The sequence below is a fragment of the Anolis sagrei genome, chromosome X (genome assembly GCF_037176765.1).
Source record: "Anolis sagrei isolate rAnoSag1 chromosome X, rAnoSag1.mat, whole genome shotgun sequence".
Taxonomy (NCBI): Eukaryota; Metazoa; Chordata; class Lepidosauria; order Squamata; family Dactyloidae; genus Anolis; species Anolis sagrei.
In genome coordinates this window covers 97,130,834-97,158,810 of record NC_090034.1, presented here as the reverse complement: position 1 = coordinate 97,158,810, position 27,977 = coordinate 97,130,834, and the positions used below count along the sequence as shown (strand labels likewise).

The window sequence follows — 27,977 nt, the reverse complement described above, 5'->3', positions numbered from 1 at the left end:
CCAACCGGAAGTCGGTGCAGAAGGAGTGGGAGGCAACTGGAAACCGGCAGTATTTGAATATTTCTTTGAAATGCACCTAGTTCCGGGTCAGGCTTCCCAATGACCCCAGATCCCTCACCCTGAGCACACCTGAGATGCCTTGGAGAAGGGGGATTCGGTGTTTGGGGGCCAGGGTTGTCCCCAATGGGAGGGCAGCCCTATGGCGGCCTATCAGTGCCAATAGCAGCAGCCACAGGAGGGTAAGTCTGGGTAATCAGGAAATCCCTAAGTCAGTGTTTCTCAGAGGGGTTGACAAAGACCATCAGAAAACACAGTATTTTCTATTAGTCATGTGAGAAGTTTGGTCCAATTCTATCATTGGTGGGATTCATAATTCTCTTTGATTGTATGTGAACTATAAATCCCAGCAACTACAACTCCCAAATGTCAAGGTCTATTTTCCCCAAACTCCACCAGTGTTCATATTCGGGCTTATTGAATATTCGTGCCAAGTTTGGTCCAGATCCATCATTGTTTGAGTCCACAGTGATCTCTGGATGTAGATGAACTACAACTCCTAAATTCAAGGTCAATGCCCACCAGACCCTTCCAGTATTTTCTGTTGGTCATGGGAGGTCTGAGTGCCAAGACTGGTTAAATTCTATAATTGGTAGAGTTCAGAATGCTCTTTGATTGTAGGTGAACTATAAATCCCAGCAACTACAACTCCCAAGAAGAAAGCGCAAAAGCTGGGTTGCAGCTAAACATAAAAAAACCCAAGATTATGGCAACAAGAATGATTGACAACTGGAAAATAGAGGGAGAAAATGTGGAGGCCGTGACAGACTTTGTATTTCTAGGTGCAAAGATTACCGCAGATGCAGACTGTGGCCAGGAAATCAGAAGACGCTTACTTCTTGGGAGGAGAGCAATGTCCAGTCTCAATAAAATAGTAAAGAGCAGAGACATCAGACTGGCAACAAAGATCCGCCTAGTCAAAGCCATGGTATTCCCTGAAGTCACCTACGGATGTGAGAGCTGGACCTTAGGGAAGGCTGAGCGAAGGAAGATCGATGCTTTTGAGCTGTGGTGTTGGAGGAAAGTGCTGAGAGTGCCTTGGACTGCGAGAAGATCCAACCAGTCCATCCTCCAGGAAATAAAGCCCGACTGCTCATTGGAGGGAAGGATACTAGAGACAAAGTTGAAGTACTTTGGCCACATCATGAGGAGACAGGAAAGCCTAGAGAAGACAATTATGCTGGGGAAAGTGGAAGGCAAAAGGAAGAGGGGCCGACCAAGGACAAGATGGATGGATGGCATCCTTGAAGTGACTGGACTGACCTTGAGGGAGCTGGGGGTGGTGACGGCCGACAGGGAGCTCTGGCGTGGGCTGGTCCATGAGGTCACGAAGAGTCGGAGACAACTGAACGAATGAACAACAACACAACTCCCAATGTTAAGGTCTATCTCCCCCAAACCCCATCAGAGTTCATATTCGGGCTTATTGAGTATTCAAGCAAAGTTCGGTCCAGATCCATCATTGTTTGAGTCCACAGTACTCTCTGGATGAAGGTGAACTACAACTCTAGAACTCAAGGTGAATGCCCACTGAATCCTTCCAGTATTTTCTGTTGGTCATGGGAGTTCTGTGTTCCAAGTCTGGTTCAATTCCATTGTTGGCGGAGTTCAGAATGGTCTTTGATTTTAGGTGAACTATAAATCCCAGCAACTACAACTCCCAAATGTCAAGGTCTATTTCCCCCAAACTCCACCAGTGTTCACATTTGGGATTATTTAGTATTCGTGCCAAGCTTGGTCGAGATCCACCATTGTTTGAGTCCACAGTGTTCTCTGGATGTAGGTGAACTACAACTCCCAAACCTTTCCAATATTTTTTGTTGGTCCTGGGAGTTATGTCTTCCAAGTCTGGTTCAATTCCATCATTGGTGGAGTTCAGAATGCAAAACCCTTCCACCAGGTGTTTTGGACTTCAACTCCAAAACACCTGGTAGGGCCAAGTTTGGCCGTTCCTGGTGTAGATGTACCCTCCAAGGACAATTGTTCATATTTTAATTTTGAATATTTGTGATTCACATTCTGTTGTGCGGTTGATTCAAGATTGCCTGGCTTGCTCACAAACATCAGCTCTCATAGACGAATGATCCCAAGTAAGCTGATTAACACTTCCAGCCTTAATAGAGATCCCACTGCTTATCAGTTAAACAGCAGGCTCAATTGGCAGAGTGCTTTCTTTTTTTCACTTTGTAGTGTGCGTTCTCAGCTGAGTGTTCAGTTCATCAGAACTATACCTCCCAGCATTCCTCACCTTTATAACTGAGCTGGCCGAGGCTGCTGAGAATATAATAATAATAACCTGCCAGCTGCAGAAGGCCACCTTACTGGGATCTGCACGCATTATTCGCCGATACATCACACAGTCCTCGACACTTGGGAAGTGTCCGACGTGTGATCCAAGCTGCTTGCACCTCGCTGAGTGTCTACTGTGGACTCATCTTGTTGTGTTTCAAATAATAATAATAATAATAATAATAATAATATTTTATTTATATTCCACTCTATCTCCCCGAGACAACTCAGAGCGGATTACAATATACACAGATAGGCAGACATTCAGTGCCTTTAATACAGTGGAATAATAATGATACACAAATACACAGAACTAAGGCAAAGGCTTCCCTTCACATCAACACAATCAACATAAACAGCTTGCATTCCCTGATGAATCTCCTTTGGGGTGACACCTGCTGTCAAGAATTCAATGACTGCATGTTGCCGAAGTCACATTGACCGACCGTTTGAGCAGGGTTCCATACTTCACATTTTAACAACACAACTGTTCAATGCTAAGGCTTCCTGCCAAAATGGAACTGTAAAGGAGAGTCTACTGAACAAGCCAGTACCTGCCACATACCAGTCCTGCCATATGTTTAGGAGTTACGAAGGTGGAGGCATTACTTTTCTTTCAACCCTCGTAGTTTGGCAGTGGTTAGGACATGTATACCTTAGTGGTGTCAGCCCTGGATTTGGCTCTTTCTTTGCTCCTAAAGCCATTGATGGGGTTGGAAAGTAGTGGGGCTTCTGAGCAGGATATCTGTAATGTAAACTAACAGACAGTGGTTTGTTTTTCTACAGGACTCTCAGGAGCAGTCGGCATCGCTCCAAAAAGAAAGTGTCCCTTGCCAGGGGAAATGCTCAATATGGGAAGGAAGCCCTATCACAAACCGTTCAGGGTGGTCAGCTGGTCCCAGTTTAGGGCATCCCCGTCTGATTCACCAGACTGCATCATCCCGAGGCCTGACAAAGGAGGACATCCAGAAAGCCAGGGAATCTCGTTCTAAGAAAGACCCGGAGAGCATGGTAAAAGTGAGACAGAAGGTAAGGCTTATTTCTTGCATAATGAATAATAATAAATAAAAATGTTATTACCTGCCTCTCCTTGAGGCTTGATTGCATTATGCCACCCATATCCCAACTGACTGTAGACAGTGGAAGAATGTGGCTGAGCAGGCTACTATGCTTTTGCAAATGTCAGTCCAGTGGGCCGGAAGGGACGTGTACTAAGACGATGCCTCTTCCCCGTAAACTATAATTTTTCTTATATAAGTAGCATTTTGGTTGGGGAGTCTGTCAGGAGTGCAATTCTGGAATCAGCAACAAGAAAAGAGCATCTTTAAATGCAAACTCAGAATAAGGACTGACTAAGTGTGGTATCTGTATCCCAAACAATTAATTTTCTGTTTGGATCAGAGCTGGAATAATATTTGAAATCATCACTTACCTTTTGGTTAGAATGAAGGCAGAGAATAATAGAATCATAGAGTTGGAAGAGACCTCATGGTCCATCCAGTCCAACCCCCTGCCAAGAAGCAGGAAAATCGTGGTCAAAGCACCCCCAACAGATGGCCATCCAGCCTCTGTTTAAAAGCCTCCAAAGAAGGAACCTCCACCACACTTTGGGATAGAGAGTTCCACTGCTGAACAGTTCTCACAGTCAGAAAGTTCTTCCTAATGTTCAGGTGGAATCGTCTTTCCTACCATTTGATGCCATTGCTCCGCATCCTAGTCTCCAGGGCAGCAGAAAACAAGCTTGCTCCCTCCTCCCTGAGACTTCCCCTCACATATTTATATATGGACCTCATCATGTCTCCTCTCAGCCTTCTCTTCTTCAGGCTAAACATGCCCAGCTCTTTCAGCCGCTCCTCATAGGGCTTGTTCTCCAGACCCTTGATTATTTGAGTCACCCTCCTCTGGACACATTCCAGCTTGTCAATATCTCTCTTCAATTGTGGTGCCCAGAATTGGACACAGTATTCCAGGTGTGGTCTAACAAAGGCAGAATAGAGGCATGTCTGTCCTGCCTCACATTGTGTTTCTATTGCTGGGCAGTTGCCTCTGGGAAGCTCCCAAACAGGTGTCTCTCTCTGGCATCTGCTTGGCTTTGATTTCTGTTTCTTTCATCTCTGCTTTATTCCTCAGCTTAGTGAGAGAGCCCGGGAGCGGAAAGTGCCAGTTACACGCGTCGGGCGGTTTGCAAACTTTGGAGGTGAGGTTTGTGGTGTGAGCAGTCGAGGATGAGCATGTGCATGTATGTGTGCATGCGAGAGGGGTTAATGTTGAAACCTCTTTGTTTAAAAATATGCACTCAGAGACAAAAGTAAAAGTCTTCTTTTAAAAGTAAAATATCTTGTTTACTCATAAACGTCTTGAATTAATTCAGCATATAAACACATTTCCTATTAAAGTTCAGTTACAGATAGGATGTCGTTTCTCTGTATTGAGAACACAAGGCATCATTTTCAATCAATAGTCCATACTCCAAACTACATTTAAGCATATAAGGAAAGTCCCAACTGTATAATTGTACTCACTGCTTCTCAAAGCAAATATATAGTAACTGTTCTTGCATAAGTCAAAAAGACATCTGTTTCTATTGAAGTCCAAAAGCATACTGCATCCACCTCCACTGAGGTCTAAACTATGAGGGTTGAATGAAAAGTAATGCCTCCACCTTCGTAAACCACTCAACAGATGGCAGTACTGGTATGCGGCATGTACTGGTTTGTTCATTCGACTTTCCTCTACAGTTCCATTTTGGCTGGAAGCCTTAGCATTGAACAATTCTGTTGTTAAAGTGCAAAGTATGGAACCCTGTGCAGACGGTCGGTCAATGCGACTTAAGCAACGTGCAGTCATTGAATTCTTGACAGCAGAAGGTGTCACCCCAAAGGAGATTCATCAGAAAATGCAAACTCTTTATGGTGATTGTGTTGATGTGAGGACTGTGTGTCACTGAACGAGTGAGCTTAAAGATGTTGAGGTGGGAACATCTGACTTGTGTGACAAAGAGTTAGATGTCCTGTGGTAGCACCCACCAGGTTTCACAAGCAAAAGGTTGACAGATTGATTCAGGACGATTGCCATATCACTCAGAGAGAAATTTCAAGCATAATTGGCATTTCACAAGAACGTGTGGGCCACATTATTGCTTGGCTTGGCTATCGGAAGATCTGTGCACGATGGGTACCCAGGATGAGAGAACTGTGAGACGCTGGTTGCAAAAACAGAGTGTCAACTTCTTCCGTGACAGCTTCAGAAAACTTGTTCATTGTTGGCAGAAATGTATACAGTTGTATGGTGATTATGTGGAAAAGTGAATAGTGGTAGTTAAAGAGCACATTCTAAGGATTATTTCTGCATTTGATTTATTAAAATATTCCCATCCAAACCCAAGTAACGAAGGGGGAGGCATTACTTTTCATTCAACCATCGTACATTAACAAACAAATCGACTTGGTGCTGGAGGGGTGCTGAAATCAATGCTTTTCTGTCTCTGATTTTGGAGTAACTTGTATTTTGGAGTAACCTATTGGCCACACCAGCTGCTTTGTTCTCCTGATACAGAGGACCCAAGTAGCCAGACTATCATCTAATCCGATCCTTTATTTTTAGGTTTGGCTGTGGGTTTGGGACTTGGAGCTTTGGTGGAAGTGGCAAAGAACTCTTTTAATGGGGAGCAAAAATCCAAAGGTAAGGAAATCGGAAAGCTTAGAGAAGACATTTGTGCTGGGAAAACGGAAGGAAAAAGGAAGAGGGGCTGACCGAGGGCAAGATGGATGGATGGCATCCTTGAAGTGACTGGATTGACCTTGAAGGAGATGGGGGTGGTGACGGCCGACAGGGACTCTGGCGTGGGCTGGTCCATGAGGTCACGAAGAGTCTGAAACGACTGAGCGAATGAACAACAACAAAAGGAATGGGAAGCAAAAGCCCCTGCTCTAGAAAGAATCAAATGCCACCAAGAGTTGTGGCAATGGTGATGGGGCTGGGAGATGTTTGCTACCTTGCTTCAGACTCTACCTCTTCTTCCACAAATTATCTCTGCAGATGGCAGCTTATTAGAATCCAGTCCCTTCCTATCAGAGGCCAATGCAGAGCGGATTGTGGACACACTCTGCAAGATGCGTGGGGCAGCCCTCAAGATTGGACAGATGCTTAGCATTCAAGGTATGAACTGAACTTTTCCTTCCTCCTCTTCGTCTCTTCCTCCATACCTTCCCGTGATTCCATACAGGAGACTACTGGAAACAAATTGATTCAGGGTCTGACCTTCATATGAGAATAAATTCTGAAATCCAGGCTTGTTTGTCCAGAGTTTTTCTCTGACTCTCAATGTGCAATGTCTGCCAGACAGGATAGGATAAGGGGGTAGCCATTACCTGCATTTGAAAAGAAAATCTGTTCCTGTTTTGGGAGTGTTATTTCCTGTTTAATTGAGCAGTATTTACATTGAATACTGCGGAAGACTTATGGGTTTTATTGTGTTACTGATGTTAATTGTAATGCATTTTTACCTGTGTTAAATGTTTTTAATGTTTAAATTATTTTTTACTATTGAGGGCATCGAATTGTGCCATTTTGTTAACCGCCATGAGTCGCCCTTGGGCTGAGAATAGCGGTATAGAAGCATAGTAAATACATTGAATGTAGCTGTTATACTCCAGAAACTTTGTTTTTGTTGCTGCCACAAACTATATTGAATTGGTTGAGATATTCATTGAAAAATATAGCAAAATGTTTCTATAGATGTCCTACAAAAACAAAGTTTTTGCATTTTCATAACCTTTTCCCCATGTTTTTATGATAGAACCAGTTAGGAAATTATATTTATAACCCAGGAACAAAAATGGTGTTACATTTTTGCCTCGCTAGAGTGGATTGACTTACTTATTTTTTTGCAGTATTTATATTCTGCCCTTCTCACCCCGCAGGGGACTCAGGGCGGATCACAATGCACATATATATGGCAAACATTCAATGCCATAGACACACAACATATATAGACAGACACACAAAGGCTATTTAACTTTCTAGCTTGATGAGGGTATGATCCAAATTCCAGCCACCGGGGGAGCTCTCGCTTCACCATCCACTTGTGACACCGATAGAGTACTTCCTTGTTCTTTTGCACGCTGCTGGAGAGTTTTATGGTGTCGTAAATTAGTTAAAGTAGCCTCCCCGCATAAGCAGTACCTAAATTTCCTCCTTGACAGATGCAACTGTCTTTCGGGCTGCAAAGGTTGACGGCAAGTTAGACAAATGGTCAGGAGCTTACTCCAACCCGGGCTGGCTTCGAAGTCATGACCTTTCGGTCACCGCTGACTCCCACCCAGCTGCGCCACAACTTAGAGAAATTTGGTGATTCTTCTTTCATCCTATCTTATTGATAGGAGCCCCCGGTGGCGCAGTGGGTTAAACCCTTGTGCGTGCAGGACTGAAGACCGACAGGTCGGAGGTTCGAATCTGGGGAAAGCATGGATGAGCTCCCTCTGTCAGCTCCAGCTCCCCATGTGGGGACATGAGAGAAGCCTCCCACAAGGATGGTAAAACATCAAAACATCCCGGCATCCCCTGGGCAACGTCCTTGCAGATGGCCAGTTCTCTCACACCAGAAGCGACTTGCAGTTTCTCAAGTTGCTCCTGATACGAAAAAAAAATGAAAACAAGACTGATGACTCAACCCATCTTGCCATCTCTTGGAGATGGTGCACCTGCATTCCAGTAAAACAAGTGATGGTCAGAATATCCGCTTATCCCACTTAACCCTTCTCCCCACAGACAACAGCTTCATCAGTCCTCAGCTGCAGCGAATCTTCGAGCGTGTGCGCCAGAGTGCAGACTTCATGCCGCCCTCTCAGATGACGGTGCGTCACTCATGTGTGCTTATTTAGGGAGGGTAGGCCATCTCATGTCACATCTGTGGGCGGGGTTGCATGAAGGCACGTTGTGAGAGTTGAGAATGGGTGCTGTGGTCATGTACAGCATAGAAGCAGGATGTGGTTACCTTTGGATACATGCCATTGTATCCTGGTCCTTGGCAAGGCATAGAGGGAGAAGAAAAGAGACCAATAATCAGGAAGTTTGTGCACACAGGAGAAAATGCTAGTGTTAAGGCCACTGCCGGGAAGTTATTCTGCCCACTGCTGGGAAGTTATTCTGTATAGCCTCAGAACATCCTTATGTTCAGCCTCAAAGCAATTGTCATAGTTTGGGATGGCTCTTGGGGAATTTCCCGCCACCTCAGTAGGTGATCCTGTCAATGCTTTGGTCACTCTGTGGAATGGGGAGATGACTAAGGCAGTTGACACAATTGCTCCGGAATGTCCCCTCTGACATAGAAGAGCTAAATGTTCAGAAGCTTCAACTAGTCCAACGAGCAGCTACCAGGCTGCTCACTGAAGTAGCACATAGGGAACATACAACTCTCCTGCTGTGTCAGCTCCACTGGCTGACAATTTGCTACCGAGCACAATTCAGATTGCTGATTTAGTTTCTCAGCCTGGGGGTCAGGACTCCTGTGGGGGTCGTGATGGGGGTGTCAGCGGGGTCACCAAAGACCATCAGAGAACACAGTATTTTCTGGGTTGTTGTAGGTTTTTCGGGCTGTATGGCCATATTCTAGAAACATTATCTCCTGACGTTTCACCTGCATTTATGGCAGGCATCCTCAGAAGAAGCCTGCCATAGATGCAGGTGAAACATCAGGAGAGAATGCTTCTAGAATATGGCTATACAGCCTGAAAAATCTACAACAACTCAGTGATTCTGGCCATGAAAGCTTTCAACAACACAGTATTTTTTGTTGGTCATGGGAGGTCTGAGTGCCAAGATTGGTTCAATTCCAGCATTGGTGGACTTCAGAATGCTCTTTGATATAAATCCCAGCAACGACAACTCCCAAATGTCAAGGTCTATTTTCCCCAAACTCCACCAGTGTTCACATTTGAGCATATTGAGTATTCATGCCAAGTTTGGTCCAGATCCATCTTTGTTTGAGTCCACAGTGTTCCCTGGATGTAGGTGAACAACAACTCCAAAACTCAAGGTCAGTGCCCACCAAACCCTTTCAGTCCCCGAAGAGGACTCAGAGCGGCTTACAAGATAAATGTACATACAATATATTATATTACTAGCGTAGCACAATATCAGTATTATATATTACTATATTGTATTATACCATTGTACTGTAATATTATTAGTAATATTACATATAATATAAAATATATAATCATAATATCATATTATTATTACTAGTATTATATTGTATTACATTATAATATCATAAATATTAAATGTATATACAATATATTATATTATATTAATAGCATAACACAGGAGACAAGATGGAACTGCCTTCCTGGGCCCCCTCTCTTCGTATATATACATGTGTTTGTGTGTGTATAGATTGATAGATAGCGTCCCTACTTCATGGATTTTCACTTTTCGTGGGTGGTTCTGGAACATTACATTATAATATCATAAATATTATATGTACCGTGTATACTCGAGTATAAGTCGACCTGAATATAAGCCAAGGCACCTAATTTTACCACAATAAACTGGGAAAACATGTTGATTCGAGTATAAGCCGAAGATGGGAAATGCAGCAGCTACTGGTAAATTCCAAAATAAAAATAGATTCCAATACTATGACATTAATTGAGGCACCAGTAGGTTAAATGTTTTTGAATATTTACACAAAACTGTAATTTTAGATAAGACTGTCCAACTCTGATTAAACCATGATACCAACCTTTTTCAGTGTAAATATGTTTGCACATCCTTTCAGTAATAAAAGAGTAAAATAATAAATGTAATAATAATAGAGTAAAGTAATAGAAATGTAATAATAACAGTAATAATAGAGTAAAATAATAAATGTAATGATAACAATAATAAAGTAAAATAATAAATGTAATAATAATAATAATAATAATAATAGAATTAAATAATAAATAATCTTGACTCAAGTATAAGCCAAATGGGACTTTTTCAGCCTAAATAAAGGGCTGAAAAACTAGGCTTATACTCGAGTATATACAGTATATGCAATATATTATATTATATTAATAGCATAACACAGGAGACAAGATGTAACTGTCTTCCTGGACCCCCTTAGTTCATATATATATATATATACATGTGTTTGTGTGTAGATAGATAGATAGCGTCCCTACTTTGTGGAGTTTCACTTTTCACGGGTGGTTCTGGAACATAACACTAATAATAATAAGTGAGGGAACACTGTACTGCCAATTTGGAAGTTGCTCCGAGTCCCCTTCAGGGGTTGAGATAGAGCAGGGTAAAAAAAATACAGTAAATAAATAGTTGTGGTACCCTGAGTCTGATATACGTTGTAGTGCCTCTTTCTGAATGAAAATTCTTTTGAAAGCTGTGGTGCCCTGTTTGAGGTTCTCTTCTTCTGGCTTTCCAGGGGGTGCTGGTGGAAGAACTAGGCGCTGACTGGCGGGACAAAGTGGCCTCCTTTGAGGAAACGCCTTTTGCAGCCGCCTCCATTGGACAGGTGCACCTTGGAGTGTTGAAGGACGGGACGGAAGTGGCAATGAAGATCCAGGTAAGGCTGAGCTGGGAAGGAATTGGGAGGGCTGGATACGTACAGTCTAGAACATTGCTCTATGACAGTGACCTTCAACTCCCAGAAATCCTAAGTGCTGGTAAATTGGTTGCAATTTCTGGAGTTGTAGGTCAAAACACCTGGGGACCCACAGGGTGGGAACCACTGCTATATTAAGTGGAGGTTGGTGGGAAAAGACACTGGCTACATGCCTGAAGTCCAAAGACCACAATTCTATGTCCCTTTGAGCAGACAGTTTAGCCAGTCCTGGTGTGAAGAGGTATTTTCTCTCTACCTTTCCCTGCAGTATCCAGGTATTGCTCAGAGTATCCGAAGTGATGTGGATAACCTTCTCTCAGTACTCAAGATGAGTGTCGCACTCCCTGAAGGTATTTATTTATTTATTTACACACATATTCATATTTATTTATTTACTTACGACATTTATATGCCACCCTTCTCACCCCGAAGGGGACCCAGAATGGCTTAGAAGATATATATGCATACAGTATATTACATTATTAGCATAGTACAATATGTAATACCTGTGGTCTGTGAGTGAGAAGGAACAGGTTGGGGGGCTTATTCCCCATGTAAGCTGCCCTGAGTCCCTTCGGGAAAGTGGTGGTGGGATATAAAGATAAAATAATAATAATGGTGGCACTGCTTAACTAGTTATTTTACATTTTCTAATAATAGTAACACATATGTAACTTATTTGAACAAAAACTTCCTGACTCTACACCAAGACAGAGTCTTACAATAATTTGGCCTATCAAGCAATGCATATTGATATCTATGTAAATGTTACATAAAGTATTCTAACATGACCTAATTGTACAATATTTATCATAATCTTGCTCTTCTTTCTGACAATGCCTTTCTAATCACTCAAAACTATTGTAAACCAGTTTTTAAATGTTCTATCTATTTATTCTGCAAAAGGCTTCCAATGATTTTGAACACATTGTATTTTTTCATTTCTAAGAAGACAAGGTAGTTTATCAAATTCTGCAAAATGTATCAGCTTGGTAAACCATTTGTTTACAGGCGAATTAGTTTTTATATAATGTTTATGAAGATTTTATATAAATACTTATTCCACCTGTATAATGTTTATGATGATTGGGGGCCTTGATGCAGCAGGTGAGCTGCTGAGCTGCTGAACTTGCTGACCGAAAGGCCAGTCGTTCGAATCTGGGGAGCAGGGTGAGCTCATGCTGTTAGGCCCAGCTTCTGCCGACCTAGCAGTTTCAAAACATACAAATGTGAGTAGATCAATAGATACTATTCTGGCGGAAAGGTAACACCGTTTCATGCAGTCATGCCGGCCACATGACCTTGGAGGAGTCTATGGACAACGCCGGCTCTTTGGTTTAGAAATGGAGATGAGCACCACCTCTCAGAGTCGGACACCACTAAACTTAATATCAAGGGGAAACCTTTACTTTTAGCTTTACCTATTATTACTCCTGTAAAATTGAGATGTATGGAGTTTTCACACTAGCTTTATTTCACAAAGGAAAATACTATAAAGACTTCTCACCTCATGCAAGCATATTCTTCCTCCTTCTAGGTCTCTTTGCAGACAACACTCTGCAAGTCCTGCAGAAGGAGCTGGAATGGGAATGCGACTACGAACGGGAAGCTGACTGTGCCAGGAGGTTCAGGTAGCCAAGAACAAATCCCTAGGATCCATGGGGTTTTTCTTTCCCTCTGGGATGCTTCCTTCATATTTCTCAAAATAATTCGTAACTGCTTCCCCATTTAAGATCTAGTCCTGAATAATTACTTGTCCAGTCTCATAGACCTATAAGCTTTGTTCTTCCAAGCTCCTTCTACATCTCTCTGGATGAGATCTCTCCTTTCCAACCTTTCCTTTTTTTTGTAATATGGCACAGTTGTCACTTCCTCAGCTTTGCCCAGTTTTGAGAAGAGACTAAGGCCCCTTTTACACTGCCATATAATTATCAAAACAGGTAATTCCCATTATCTGCTTTGAACTGGATTATATGAGTCTACACTGCCATATAATCCAGTTCAAGGCAGTGTAGACTCATGTAACCCAGTTCAAAGCAGATAATGTGAATTACCTGTTTTGATAATTATAGTCTTTTTTTGTTTTGGTCCTTCACTTCCCTTGCATTGAGTTGCAGTTTAAAGCCTCTTCTACACTGCCATATAAATTATAGATTATCTGCTTTGAACTACATTATATGAGTCTACACTGCCATATAATCCAGTTCAAAGCGGATAATCTGATGCGCGCTTTGTCTCAGTCCTTCACTCCCACTGCACTGAGTTGCAGTCCAAAGCCTCTTCTACACTGCCGTATAAAATACAGATTATCGGATTTGAATTGGATTATATGACAGTGTAGACATATAATCCAGTTGAAAACAGATAATGTGGATTATCTGCTTTGATAATTTGGATTATATAGCAGTGTAGAAGGGGCCTAAGTCTTGTCTATTTATTGTCCTTCCTTACAGCATTTAGGACATAGTCTTCTATCGTATTGTTATTCCTTGCAATGCTTTATCTGGGTGGAACCACAGAGGTGCCTCTTGCTTCTGGATAAATCTGCAAGGAAATGCAAATGCTTGCATTCTGTCCGTGCTCTTTTTTGCTTGAGTGCAACCAAAAGAGCCGCAGCTTCTGTAGCTTCCTAGTTTAGGGCTTCTTGACCAACGTCTTCTTTCCACAGGCAACTTTTGGAAGGAGACCCCTTCTTTGAGGTGCCAAAGGTGATTAATGAGCTCTCTACCAGGAGGGTCTTATCTATGGAGCTGATTGACGGGGTCCCCCTCGACCAGTGCCAGGCGCTCGACCAGGAGGTCCGTAATGAGGTGAGAAGCGGAATATTATTTATTTATTTATTTATTTATTTATTTATTTATGGCATTTATATGCTGCCCTTCTCACCCTGAAGGGGACTCAGAGCGGCTTATAAGTAATATGTAAATACAATATATTATATTATTAGCATTGCACAATATTAGTATTATGTATTACTATATTGTACTATTCCATTATACTGTAATGTTATTAGTAATATTACATGTATTATAAAATATATAATTATAATATCATATTAGTAGTAGTAGTATTATATTGTATACTAGCCGTCCCCTGCCATGCGTTGCTGTGGCCCACATGGGGGTTCTGTGGACCAATTCTATCGTTGGTAGGGTTCAAAATGCTCTGTGATTGTAGGTGAACTATAAATCCCAGCAACTACAACTCCCAGATGTCAAGATTCTATTTTCCTCAAACACTACCAGTGTTCACATTTGGACATATTTAGTATTCGTGTAGAGTTTGGTCCAGATCCATCATTGTTTGAGTCCACAGTGATCTCTGGATGTAGGTAAACTACAACTCCAAAATCAAAGGACGCTGCCCACCAAACCTTTCCAGTATTTTCTGTTGGTCATGGGAGAACTGTGTGCCAAGTTTGGTTCAATTCCATCGTTGGTGGAGTTCAGAATGCTCTTTGATTGTGAACTATAAATGCTCTTTGATTAGTGAACTATAAATCCCAGCAACTACAACTCCCAAATGACAAAATCGATTTTTTTTTGAGTGAAGGACATACATTGGGTTGTTAGGTGTCTTGTGTCCAAATTTGGTGTCAATTCGTCCTGTGGTTTTTGAGTTCTGTTAATCCCATAAACAAACATTACATTTTTATTTATATAGATAATATAATTATATTGAATATAATAGACTGCTGCTTGTGGAATTACTCTAGAGCAGGCATGGGCAAACTTTGGCCCTCCAGCTGTTTTGGACTTCAACTCCCACAATTCCTAACAGCCTACCGGCTGTTAGGAATTGTGAGAGTTGAAGTCCAAAACACCTGGAGGGCCAAAGTTTGCCCATGCCTGCCTTAAAGGGATTGCTATAAAGGCACTGCGTATGACAAAACGATAGCTCTGGACAGGGGGTAAAGCAGATTCTACCAACTGTCCCTCCAATATGAAGAATTTACTCTACTGGCACCTATATAACGTTACGAGGGGATGTCTCTCTGATTAACTTCCGCTGCCACCATAAACTAAAACGTACAGGAACACTCTAGCTAATTAAAATATTAAAAGGGTTTTAAAGATCCCCAAGCACTGTGTTTTATTATCTTCTTCTTCAAAGGAAAACAGTTGAGGTTGAAAAGGGACTGTATCCACAAATGTACACTTGACTCAGGCTTTTTGAGTTTAAAATAAACAAGGAAAGTTTATTGATAAAGTACAGAAGAAAGTGTAAATGCTGTTAAAAATCTTAGCTGTTACATAGAGGTTTTGGTTTATGTCTTGCAAGCGTAATGGTTACATGTAAATGGTTCTTTCTTTGTTACAAGATTCAGAGATTTTCTTCTCTTTAAAACCAAGTATACTTGACAGGATCTGAATCTCTGCCAAGACACAACTGTAGCTTAGCTACCCTCAACTGTGGCCTAGCTAACTACACTCCAGCTATCTTTCCCTGATAACTGTTCCAGTTTGCCACAGCTTCTTTTGCTGGCAAACCTAAGGCAAACTGCCTTCCCTAAACTAATCTTAAAACACGAACTCCTAAACTACCTTCCTACCCTAATCTCCAACAACAACAGACTGACTGAAAAAGCCTCCTTCTTTCCCTCCAAACCATGCTAAACTCCGCCCCCCTTTAATAAACCAATCCTGGCTGTTCTAAGGCTGACTCAGGCCTAGGCCACTCCCCCTCTCTGAAGTGGTGTTTTTCCCTGAACTAAAATGGCTACTGCTGCCCTCTGCCAGGCCTTCTAAAGCTGCAACTAGCTGGCCTGCTTCTCCTAGGCCCTGCCATCCAGGCTGTTAAGGTAAGGGATCTTTACAATTGCCAGCTCCTTCCAGGCCATTCTAAACGTGCTGAAGGGTCATTTAGTCTGTCTTTTCCTCTTTCCAGATCTGCTCACACATCCTTCGCCTGTGTCTCCAGGAGCTGTTTGAATTCCGTTTCATGCAAACCGATCCAAACTGGTCTAATTTCTTCTATGATGCTAAGAGGCACAAGGTGTGGTGGGGAGAAGAAGAGTCCTTTCCTTTGGGAATGGAGGGATTATGGGACTTGAATCCCTTCTCCCTTGTAGCCCCACGTAATACTAGAGACATGTCTAACACCATGCTCTTTCCAGGTTACTCTGTTGGACTTTGGGGCCAGTCGAGACTTCAGCAAGGAGTTCACTGATGATTACATTGAGGTAAGTGCTGAATTTACGCCCAGGTGGGGCAGGAAAGTTGATGGTTTACAATAAGGGCGGCATCGTAGGAAGAGAGAAGCTCCATCTTTCGTCATCACAGATTTTTGAACACAGAAGGGAAACTGCACTCACTGTCCACTTGGCTATCTTTATTACTTACGTATCCTCTCAATAATAATAGAGTAAAATCATGGAAATGTAATAATAACAGTAATAATAGAGTAAAATAATAAATGTAATGAAAATAATAATAGAGTAAAATAATGGAAATGTAATAATAACAGTAATAATAGAGTAAAATAATAAATATAATAATAGCAATAACAAAGTAAAATAATAAATGTAATAATAATAGAGTAAAATAATATGAAAGTAAGAGTAACAATAATAGAGTAAAATCATAAATGTAATAATAGCAATAATAAAGTAAAATAATAAATGTAATAATAATAGAGTAAAATAATGTGAAAGTAATAATAACAATAATAGAGTAAAATAATAAATGTAATAATAGCAATAATAAAGTGAAATAAATGTAATAATAGAGTAAAATAATATGAATGTAATAGGAACAATAATAGAGTAAAATAATAAATTTAATAAAATAGAATAAAATAATAAATTAATAAAATAGAGTAAAATAATAAATGTAATAAAATAATGATAGAGTAAAATAATGTAAATGTAATAGTAACAATAATAGGGTAAAATAATAATTGTAATAATAATAGTAATAATAAATGGAGTAAAATAATAAATGTAATAGTAATAATAATAATAGGGTAAAATAATAAATGTAATAAAAAATAATAGAGTAAAATAATAAATGTTGTAACAACAACAACAGAGTAAAATAATAAACAACTTTGACTTGTGTATAAGCCGAGGGGGCCTTTTTCAGCCAAAGAAGGGCTTATACTCGAGTATATACGGTATTTTATCTGCCGTGGAGGGAAAGCACAATCAAAGCACCCCCAGCAAATGGCCACCGAGCCTTTGTAATAATACAAATAATAATAACAACAATAATAATAGCAACGGCCCCAGGGATCATACAGTTCAACTCCCTTCTGCCATGCAAGAAAAGCATAATCAAAGCACTCGCTCAGCGGTGGAAAGGAAATGGGGTTTTGGAAGCAAGGAAGGCAAGGGGGAAAGGGGCAAAGGCTCTGGGTGGCAAAGGAAGTGAAGAAAAATGCTTTTGAGTGGCAAGGGGGCCAAGGGAAAAAGGCTCTGCGGAGCATACTTTGAGAACCGCTGATTTAGAGGAGTATTTGTACATGACCAAATTCTTTTCCGGTGTAACCAGGTGGTGAGAGCTGCTGCTGATGGGGACAGGGCCAAAGTCCTCCAGAAATCCAAAGACCTTAAATTCATGACGGGGTTTGAGACCAAGGTGAGTGCATCTGAGCATAATGGATGAGGAAGTCTGCTTTGCCAAGGGTTGGGAAGAAACTCCACCAAGGAAGGGGCATGGGGTGGCGTGGAATAGGCAACAGGATAACTGCAGGATCCAAGAGAAGGCAGGGTCTCATTTTCACTACCACCATTTATGTTATTATCCCCTTAAATTAGTGTACTGGTTGCAGTTAATCTTCTCATAGAAATATCTCATTTCAATATCAACACCTTTCCCAAATTGTTTGGAAACATTCATGATCCTTTTGACGCAATCTAAATCCCTATTGACTTGGGAGCATCTGTGCCTCTCTTTTGCAAAGCCCTTCAAGACCTCTGTTCAGGCTGTGTGTTTTTGTCATGTGGTATGTGCAATTGTACAGGGCCAGTCTAGAACAGGGTTTGGAATTGTGTAATGCACCAGAACTTGGTGACCTTTGGTCCCCAGGAGCCCCAGTGCTGAAGAAGGCTGGAAGTTAAAGTTCAGAGACATCCAGAAGGACTGTCTTCAGAAATTCTCAATGGTTCAAAAGGCAAGTGGCAACAGGCTTCCCTCTCTGGCCAGTTTAAATAGCACAGCACCACCTACTGGAATCTATTCTGTGGTTATGTTCAGGCCTCTATATGAGTAGGCCTCAGTGTTAATTTGCCACAGTGGGAGAAAGGCCTCAGTCTGAGAGAGCCCTCAGTGTGTGAAGGCCTCAGTGTTAGTAGGTCTCAGTGTAAGCCAGTAGGCTGTTAGGAATTGTGGGAGTTCAAGTCGAAAACACCTGGAGGGCCAAAGTTTGCCCATGCTTCAACTATAGCCATCTATAGCTCTATAATGTGAGATCATGACTGGACCTCTGGTTGAGAACTACTATAGTATTTGGCCTTTGTTAGTCCAGGCTGGCCCAGTTGTCATCGCCGACTACATAATAATAATAAAATAATAATAATCCTTTATTTATAATGTGCTTGAATCACATTTTTTGTAATTAAAAATATATACGTAGTTAATTTTTAATATTTCTGGCAAGGCCCTAGTGCACTCTGGCTGAGAAAGGTAAAAATCCCTAAATTGCAAATATCAGGATTCCATAGGATAGAAGTAAAAGTTGCTTCACAATCGCTGCATCAAAGAGGTTCTTGGGGTCTGAATGTAGGGGCAATGGTTCTCTGGCACTCCACCAGTTTTCTGCACATTGCCAGGAGTCCCCTGGGCTCAAGCGGGCATTGTAAGGGAGGCCTTAGAGTTCTCCAGATGGGGATTCTAAGTATCTAACCCTAAACTGCAAATCCTAGGATTCTGTAGGCTGGCACTGCACCATTGATGTGGAATGAGAGCAATGTAATTTTGTAATATCAAAAAGTTCCCAGGAATTCATTTTACCCCTGGATTAGCAACCTAAGGCCCAGGGTATGTTCCCATATTATTTCCAAACATCCCAATTTCGATGGCTTCGGGATTGGTCTGACTTATGTGGATCGTATCATGAAAGAAATTACTTGGCTAAACTGCCAAGAGAGGCCAGCATTGTGACAGAGCATTAAACTTTATTGGGTTTGAGGAGGTGCAGGAATGTTGATTGGAGGCGTACAGAACGCTTGTGGGTATAGATTAATTTTTATAAGAAAAATGGCTCTGACGTGGATTATGATTTCCAGTCCAAGTGGGAGGAGGGCACCCAGTTGCAACTTCTCAGTGGCTTCCCCACAGGAAGAGTCATATTCATGTGTTTAACAGATGCGATCCTTGCATGCTCCTCACTCATCACATTTCCAGCATGGAACCAAACAAGGCTGCCCTTTCTCTCCACTACTCTTCGCCCTAGCGATATTTATTTATCGTGTCATCAGCAATCATACCATTGTATTACATTTCTAACAGAACAAAACAAACAAACAGATAAAAAAAACACAAATTTTGCAAACTTGGTAGTTGATTAAATGTCCTTTGACCAGTATCTGGCCACTTGGAGTGCCTCTGGTATTGCCGCAGGGAGCTCCTCCATTGTGCATGTGGCAGGGCTCAGGTTGCATTGCAGCAGGTGGTCAGTGGTTTGCTCTTGTCCACACTCGCATGTCATGGATTCCACTTTGTAGCCCCATTTCTTAAGATTGGCTCTGCATCTCGTGGTGCCAGAGCGCAGTCTGTTCAGCGCCTTCCAAGTTGCCCAGTTTTCTGTGTGCCCAGGGGGGAGTCTCTCATCTGGTATCACCCACGGATTGAGGTGCTGGGTTTGAGCCTGACACTTTTGGACTCTCGCTTGCTGAGGTGTTCCAGCGAGTGTCTCTGTAGATCTTAGAAAACTATTTCTTGATTTAAGTCGTTGACGTGCTGGCTGATACCCAAACAAGGGATGAGCTGAAGATGTCACTACCTTGGTCCTTTCACTATTGGCTGCTACTTCCCGGCAGATGTCAGGTGGTGCGATACCGGCTAGACAGTGTAATTTCTCCAGTGGTGTACGGCGCAGACACCCTGTGATAATGCGGCATGTCTCATTAAGAGCCACATCCACTGTTTTAGCGTGGTGAGATGTGTTCCACACTGGGCATCCGTACTCAGGAGCAGAGTAGCATAGCGCAAGGGCAGATGTCTTCACTGTGTCTGGTTGTGATCCCCAGGTTGTGCCAGTCAGCTTTCGTATGATATTGTTTCTAGCGCCCACTTTTTGCTCGATGTTCAGGCAGTGCTTCTTGTAGGTCAGAGCACGGTCCAGAGTGACTCCCAGGTATTTGGGTGCGCTGCAATGCTCCAGTGGGATAGAACCCTTAGTCAACCTAATTAGGTCAGAAAAAAATATAAAACTATATGTATTGTCGAAGGCTTTCATAGCCGGAATCACTGGGTTGTTGTGGGTTTTTTCGAGCTGTGTGGCCATGTTCTGGAGGCATTATCTCCTGGTGTTTCGCCTGCATCTGTGGTGGGCATCCTCAGAGGTAGTGAGGGTGCTCACCTCACTACCTCTGAAGATGCTTGCCATGGATGCGGGCAAGGCGTCGGGGGGGGGGGGGAGTGCCTCTGGAGCATGGTTGTGTGGCCCGAAAAGACCTACAACAGATATAGATAGATAGATAGATAGATAGATAGATAGATAGATAGATAGATACATAGATAGATACATAGATAGATACATAGATAGATACATAGATATCCACAGATGATGCAGTAATCCTTATAGGTGGAATGGAGGACTCTGCAGAGGCAGTAACATTTCTCCCCCAGAAAACTGAAGGCGAAAGGGGATCTAAAGAATGGGAAGGATTAATAAATTCCATGTTAGATGCAATTAAAGCCTCAATTGACTTAGGCTGGAAGGACCAAAGGAAATGGGACACAAAAACATAGTATAAATGTTTAGCGCAGTGGTTCTCAACTTGTGGGGATGTTTTGGCTTTCAACTCCCAGAAATCCTAATAGCTGGTAAACTGGCTGGGATTTCTGGGAGTTGTAGGCCAAAAACATCTGGGGACCCCAAGTTGAGAACCACTGGTTTAGCGGACTACCTCCTCCAAGACTACATTAGAGAAAGGAAAAGTTACTACAGGATGAGCCAAATCAGAAACTCATGGGAGACAGAATGGAAAGACTTAATTTACATAATAAAGGGGAAAGATTAATATAAGGAATTAAACAAGATTATCCTCACGATCAAACAATCGTAATAAATACAGCAAAATTTGCAAACTGTTCCCAGGGAGGGGAGGGAGGGAGGGAGAAAGAGTGGGAATAATGTAAACATGTGTTACCAATGGAATATGTTTTGAATGTTTGTATAATTTTATGTAGCACTATTCACAATAATTTTGGTTGGGGCGGGGGAAATAAAAAAACATTTCCAGTATGGGAAGTTGGTTTGTGGTTTAAAGCTATGTCTTGACTATGCAATACAACCAGAATTTGGAAATGATTTTTTAATGACAATGACTGGAATCTTATTAGTGTCTTCCACTTGTATAAATTCATCTGTCATAGCGGTTGAATACTTTTTCTGATGAGGAACATCTGTCTTCAGTTCTGGAGAGTCATTGTGCACTCACTGTGAATGCAGAGGCTGCATTTGTTTATAAAGGAGTGGGAAAATTGTAACACCCCCCCCCCCACCACCACCACCACCACCACCACCAAACAAATTCATTTTCTTAGAACCTTAGACCCAATCCATGAGATTCTCTCAGACTCCCAAAGATTTTTTCAGGCTGTTTTTCAAACAATTTCTTGCTTCCAGACCAGCCCAATTTCCCCCAAACATGGGAAAAGGCTGCACTTTGCCTCCTTGATCCCCTCAAACCTCCCTAAAAGGAACAAAAGAGTCCAAAGAGAAAAAAATGGCACAGATAACCCTTTTTATTTATTTACAATATTTCTATCCTGCCTTTCTCAAACCCGAAGGCGACTCACGGCGGGGGTACAAATTGGCAACAATTCGATGCCAGAAAAATCCACAATATACAATTAAAACATTTAAAACAACATTATAAAATCCATACAAAAACTATTAAAACATATAATAACCAATGTCTTCCTGTTAATCTCATTTTCCAGTAGCATTGTCTAAGCCAGGGGTCCTCAAACTAAGGCTCGGGGGACGGATGCGGCCCTCCAAGATCATTTACCTGGCCCTCGCTCAGGGTCAACCTAAGTCTGAAATGACTTGAAAGCACGCAGCAGCAACAACAACAATTCTATCTCATCATCCAAAAGCAGGCCCACACGTCCCATTGAAATACTAATAAGTTTATATTTGTTAAAACCATTCTTCATTTTCATTATTATATTGTTTTAAAGTGTTTTTGCACTACAAATAAGATATGTGCAGTGTGCATAGGAATTCATTCATTTTTTTCTAAATTATAATCTGGCCCTCCCAACAGTTTCAGGGACTGTGACCTGGCCCTCTGTTTAAAAGGTTTGAGGACCACTGGTCTAAGCCATTCCATATTTCAATCTTACATTGAATGTTTGTCTATTGCACTGCATTTCCAAAGGCTTGTTCAAAGAGCTAGGTTTTTACTTTTTTTCGGAAGGTCAGGAGGGAGGGAGCCATTCGAATATCCCTAGGGAGGGAGATCCACAGTTGAGGGGCCACCACTGAAAAGGCCCTGTCTCTCGTCCCCACCAAACATGCCTTCGAAGAAGGCGGGATCGAGAGCAGGGCATCCCCAGATTATCTTAAATTCCTAGATGGTTCATAGGGAGAGATACATTCAGACAAATAAGCTGGGCTGGAATTGTTCAGGGCTTTATAGGCTATAGCCAGCACTTTGAACTGTGCCCAGTAGCAAACTGGCAGCTAGTGGAATTGGCACAATAGAGGACTTGTATGCTGCCTGAGCAGTGCTCCAGTTAGCAACCTGGCTGCTGCCCACTGGACCATCTGAAACTTTCGAACAGTCTCCAAAGGCAACCCCATGTAGAGCGCTTTGCAGTAGTCTATACGGGATGTAACCAGAGCGTGGACTACCGTGGCCAAGTCAGTCTTCCCAAGGTATGGGTGCAGCTGTTTCACAAGCCTTAACTGTGAAAATGCGCCCCTGGTCACCGCCAAGACCTGGGATTCCAGGCTCAGCGATGAGTCCAGGATTACTCCCAAGCTGCAAACCTGCGTCTTCAGTTTTCCTTTTAAGCAAAGGAAGTAATAATAATAAATAATAAAGTTTTATTTATACCCCGCTCCATCTCCCCCTGGGGACTCGGTGCGACTTACATGAGGCCACGCCCATCAATACAATACAAGCAATAACACAAAACACAATAAAACAAGCAAAATACATAAAATGCAAAATCAAAATAACATACAACACAACATTATAAAATCAACCATTAAAAACACAGGAAATTTCACTAGGCAGGGCCAGATGCATGGATAAAATTATAAAAAAAATTAAAAACACTGGCAGATAGGACAGTGTAACTTATAAGGAGAAGGCTCCAGGAATGAGGAAGGATTTCATTGCACAACCCATAAAATAAAGTGCACCTTACAGAATTCCATGTTTGTCTATTGCACTGCATTTCCAAAGGCTTGTTCAAAGAGCCAGGTTTTTACTTTTTTTCGGAAGGTCAGGAGGGAGGGGGCCGATATAATATCCCTAGGGAGGGAGTACCACAGCCGAGGGGCCACCACTGAGAAGGCCCTGTCTCTCGTCCCTGCCAGATGGGATTGAAAGCAGGGCCTCCCCAGACGATCTTAAATTCCTAGATGGTTTATGTGCAAAGTGTGGTCAGGGAGAATCTTACATTCAATCACTGAAGGCACTGAAGGAAAAAAGGGTCCCTGACACTTCATAGGGTGCATTTGGGGAAAACATTGGAGTCCTACATGCTTTAATTTGCTCACTCCTTGTGTAAAACTATACTTGTATCTCAGTGGTGTAGGATCTCAGGTTAAAAGTTGGTCTCAATGACTTGGGATGCATAGTCCTCCCCAAAGTGTCCCTTGCAAGTTGTGGTTGGAGTTGAGACTTCCCTGTTCTCTCCAGGTGTTTGAGGAGGCGCACGTGGATGCCGTGATGATTCTGGGGGAGGCCTTCTCCACCCACGGCCCCTTCAACTTTGGCACCCAGAACACCACCCGGGGCATCCAGGACCTCGTCCCAGTGATGCTAAAGCACCGTCTGAGCCCTCCACCGGAGGAGAGCTACTCCCTGCACCGCAAGATGGCCGGCTCCTTCCTCATCTGCGCCCGCCTTGGAGCCATCATCCCTTGCCGCGAGATGTTCGAAGAGGCCTATGCCCAATACGTTGCACGGGGACGAGGTGCCGCATTGGCGGAAGGGTCATAGTGCGAAACAGCAGCTTTGTGGCTGTGATATGTTGCTATACTCAAATGGATTATTGGCAAAATTATTTCTGTCGCACTGAGATGGAGCCTAATAGTTGGGCCTGATCCTACAGTAGATTGTGTCAATTGTGGTACAGAATCTCTCCCCACCAGTCCCTTTTTGTACCAATTGCTGACTTGACACACTCCAGGACTGGATTCTGGGCTGCCTTGGCATTTGCTGTCTTATCCATTTTTACCTTTTCTATTTTTACTGTTCAAAGCTCCTGGGACCTCTTTTGAACCAAGAGAACTTTATCCCTGTCCACTTAGTTGCTCTCCTACACTCTCTCGGTTGGTGCTGTGATGTCTTCCTGATATTAATGTGTGGACAATATTCTCTCCATCTTTAGAGATGAAATCTTACTGCGTATAGCTCGACATTGGACAGTTCTGCTCATCCTTTGTGTCTTCCCACTGCCTCTCCAGCCCCAGCTTACATTTGCCTTTGGGGTAGGGATATATGTAGATAAAGGGTGAACAATGATGGGGATGCATTGGGACAAAATATGCAGGTGGAGGGAGAGGGGTGGGGGGTGGGACCAGGCACACTTTATTCTTTCTTGTGTTACGTGAATGGTGCCACAACATGCAGTTCAGTCCACTGAGCCATAGAGGAAAGAAATATGGAGGTGGGATCGACAAAGAGAATGGATGGCCTTCTTGTTTTCAAGCTTCCCGTTCCCAAGCAAATGGTTTAAATAAGCTCAGAAGTGAGGCTGATTTGTGGGGCTGCTGATTGCACCAAAGAGCAGCCAGAAAGACCCTCCACCTTTTGCAGGCTAGGCCAGAGGTCTTTTCTCGGACCTTTTAGGACTGTTGTCGTAGGGTTGTTGTAGTTTTTTGGGTTGTATGGCCATGTTCTAGAAGCATTCCCTCCTGACGTATTGTCGAAGGCTTTCATGGCCGGAATCACTGGGTTGCTGTGAGTTTTTCAGGCTGTATAACTATGTTCCAGAAGTATTCTCTCCTGACGTTTCATCCACATCTATGGCTGTCATCCTCAGAGTTTGTGAGGTATATTGGAAACGAAGTAAGTAGGATTTATGTATCCCAGGAATGTCCAAAATGGGAGAAAGAACTCTTGTCTGTTGGAGGCAAGTGTGAATGTTGCAATTAATCACTTTAATTATCATTGCAAAGCCTTGCAACTTCAAAGCCTGGCTGGTTGCTGCCTGGGGATTCCTTTGGAAGTGTTAGCTCACCCTGATTGTTTCATGTCTGGAATTCCCCTGTTTTTAGAGGGTCTTAATTTTAGAGTTTTTTGAAGAAGAAGAACTTTATTTTTCTACCCTGCCTCCATCTCCCCAAGGGGACTCGGGGCGGCTTACATGAGGCCAAGTCCAGGCAACATACAATTAAAAGCAAAACAACAGCAAGTTACAAATTAAAAAGACACCAAACAGCATAACAGTAATAAACAAGCATCAAGCCACAGCTACCCAAATTTTGGAGGGGGGAAGGAGGCCAACATACAAAATGATTAAAAGGTAAGTAGTTCAATAAGGTGGATAAGAATATAACTGGCACAGGAGATATTATGAAAACAGAGCAATTTGACAGAAACAGGATCATTCAGTTTAACATAAATATATATACATAATGATGTAATACAGGAATCAGGTTAAATAGTGAAAATAGATCACAGTACAATCGTTTGTCATAGGGGTCATCAGTCGAAAGACAACGAAACATCCACGTCTTTAGTTCCTTGCAGAATGTGGCTAGGGAGGAACTGGTTAAATACTGGTTAAGGCTTTACAATGCTAATCAAGGTGATTAATTGCAACATTCACACTTGCCTCCAACGGACAAGAGTTCTTTCTGCCATCCTGGACATACCACATATGCCGTAATATACAGGGTTAGTCAAAATGCATAGGCCAATAAGCCATTCAATTGAATGGCTTATTGGCCTATGCATTTTGACTAACCCTGTATAATAAACTACGTGTAGTTCACGTTTGATCAGTCCACACAGTGCCTTGCCAGGGAAAGAAAATATGCCATGCAGATGGTCAATAAAAACCAAGTCGACTCACATAATGTCCTTTCATGAGAGATTTAAAATGTTATTTCTTTGTCCACATGGAAATTCTTCCTCCTGCAGCTCATGAAGCAAGAGCAGATTGTCTCTCTCTCTGTGTCTCACTGCGTTTCTACAAGGACTTGCATAGCTCGCGCCTGAAAAATGTAACAGTATCCAAAAGTCCCAGACTCAGCCAGCTCCCTGGCATAGCCCGACCAGTTTCGTGCGTCTTATTTTACAGTTAACACACACTAACTGATTTCTTTACATGCTCCAACACCATATATATAAACTTCCCTTGCTTAGTTTCCAATGTACCTCACAACCTCTGAGGATACCTGCCATAGATGTGGGTGAAACGTCAGGAGAGAATGCTTCTGGAACATGGCCATACAGCCTGGAAAACTCACAGCAATGCTTTTAGGGCTCTTGGCTTCCCTGCATCTCCAGGCCAATGTCGGGCACTCAACTTGGAGATTGACAAAATGGGTGGAATATGATAAGCCATTACTTATGGAGTAGATTGTTGCAAGTTCAGCAGGATGTGGTCAAAAAGTGTGTAGGAAAGAATGCAGAGCCCACGGTCAGCAAGCTGTTCATGGGTAGTGCTGCTTGAGAATGCAATTCTCTCTTTTTGAACGTTGTTCCTATAACATTATGGGCTGGCGGTAAGGGATAGCCAGATCAAAGGTTTTAATAGTAGTGAATGCGATGGGGCGCTATCCTTGCAGCAAAAACTCAATACCAATTGTACATATGGTATCTACATCAATTGGTAGTTAAATAATAATTTGGCTTCCCTAGCACTGAAACAGAGATCTGGAGAAGCTAAAGGGAGGTTTCTTATAGGGCAAATTGGCTGAAGAGGAAAGGTGGGTGGGCAGAGGAAAGCTGAGTTGCAGTTTTGGGATGTTTACATTGCAGGGCGTGTGCCTGACTCCACGCAATCCTGGAAGTGGACCGCTGTTCGATTTAACCTTGTTTTAAAAGCACCCTTCCCGCCTAGTGGGAGGGCTTCCTGTTTCTGCCCGGTTTTGTGGCTCCGATGTTTAACCGTCGGGAAATGTGGGCATTCGATTTTTTATTATTTCAGGGTGGGTGGCGACGGATTGTGGGCGTCCAGCCCCTCTGCCCAAACGGAAAACAAAATAAATTAATAGCTCAATTGATGTGCGAGCCCTGAATGTGGGGAAAGAAGTGATGTAGCTGCGGGGTTTTCCAATGTGAACATCAGTGCGGACCTGGAACCTACACTTGAATGCATCAGTCTGATCTTTGCAAACTTCCATTGCATCCCCTCTTGTACTGAATGAGCAGAGGAAAGGCCTACATTCTGAGTTCTTGAGAGGCAAAACTGGCTCGGTTAGGATCCTGGTTTACTTCTACTAGTTTCCCATCATGTATTTTATTGTGTTACTATTGTGTTTTGGTTTTATTTTATTGTAATATGCTGCTGGGCTTGGCCTCATGTAAGCCGCCTCGAGTCCCCATTGGGGAGATGGTGGCGGGGTATTAAATAAAGATTATTATTGTTGTTGTTGTTGTTGTTGTTGTAATTACCATTCCAGATGGTAGACCTGCAGTTTTGCCTTTGCACCGCATCCTCCA

At 42.4% G+C, this 27,977-nt stretch overlaps 1 protein-coding gene across 1 annotated transcript; it reads left to right on the top strand.

Moving 5' to 3' along the window:
* Positions 1 to 27,903, top strand: LOC132780116 (atypical kinase COQ8B, mitochondrial). The gene is made up of 14 exons (XM_067460874.1): positions 1 to 239; positions 3,133 to 3,375; positions 4,477 to 4,543; positions 5,950 to 6,027; positions 6,385 to 6,504; positions 8,116 to 8,201; positions 10,772 to 10,912; positions 11,220 to 11,301; positions 12,489 to 12,582; positions 13,620 to 13,761; positions 15,839 to 15,946; positions 16,068 to 16,133; positions 17,443 to 17,529; positions 24,000 to 27,903. Exons 1-14 carry the CDS (start codon positions 135 to 137, stop codon positions 24,300 to 24,302), a joined length of 1,722 nt encoding a protein of 573 aa, XP_067316975.1. The 5' UTR covers positions 1 to 134; the 3' UTR covers positions 24,303 to 27,903.
* The last annotated feature ends 74 nt before the right edge of the window (positions 27,904 to 27,977 follow it).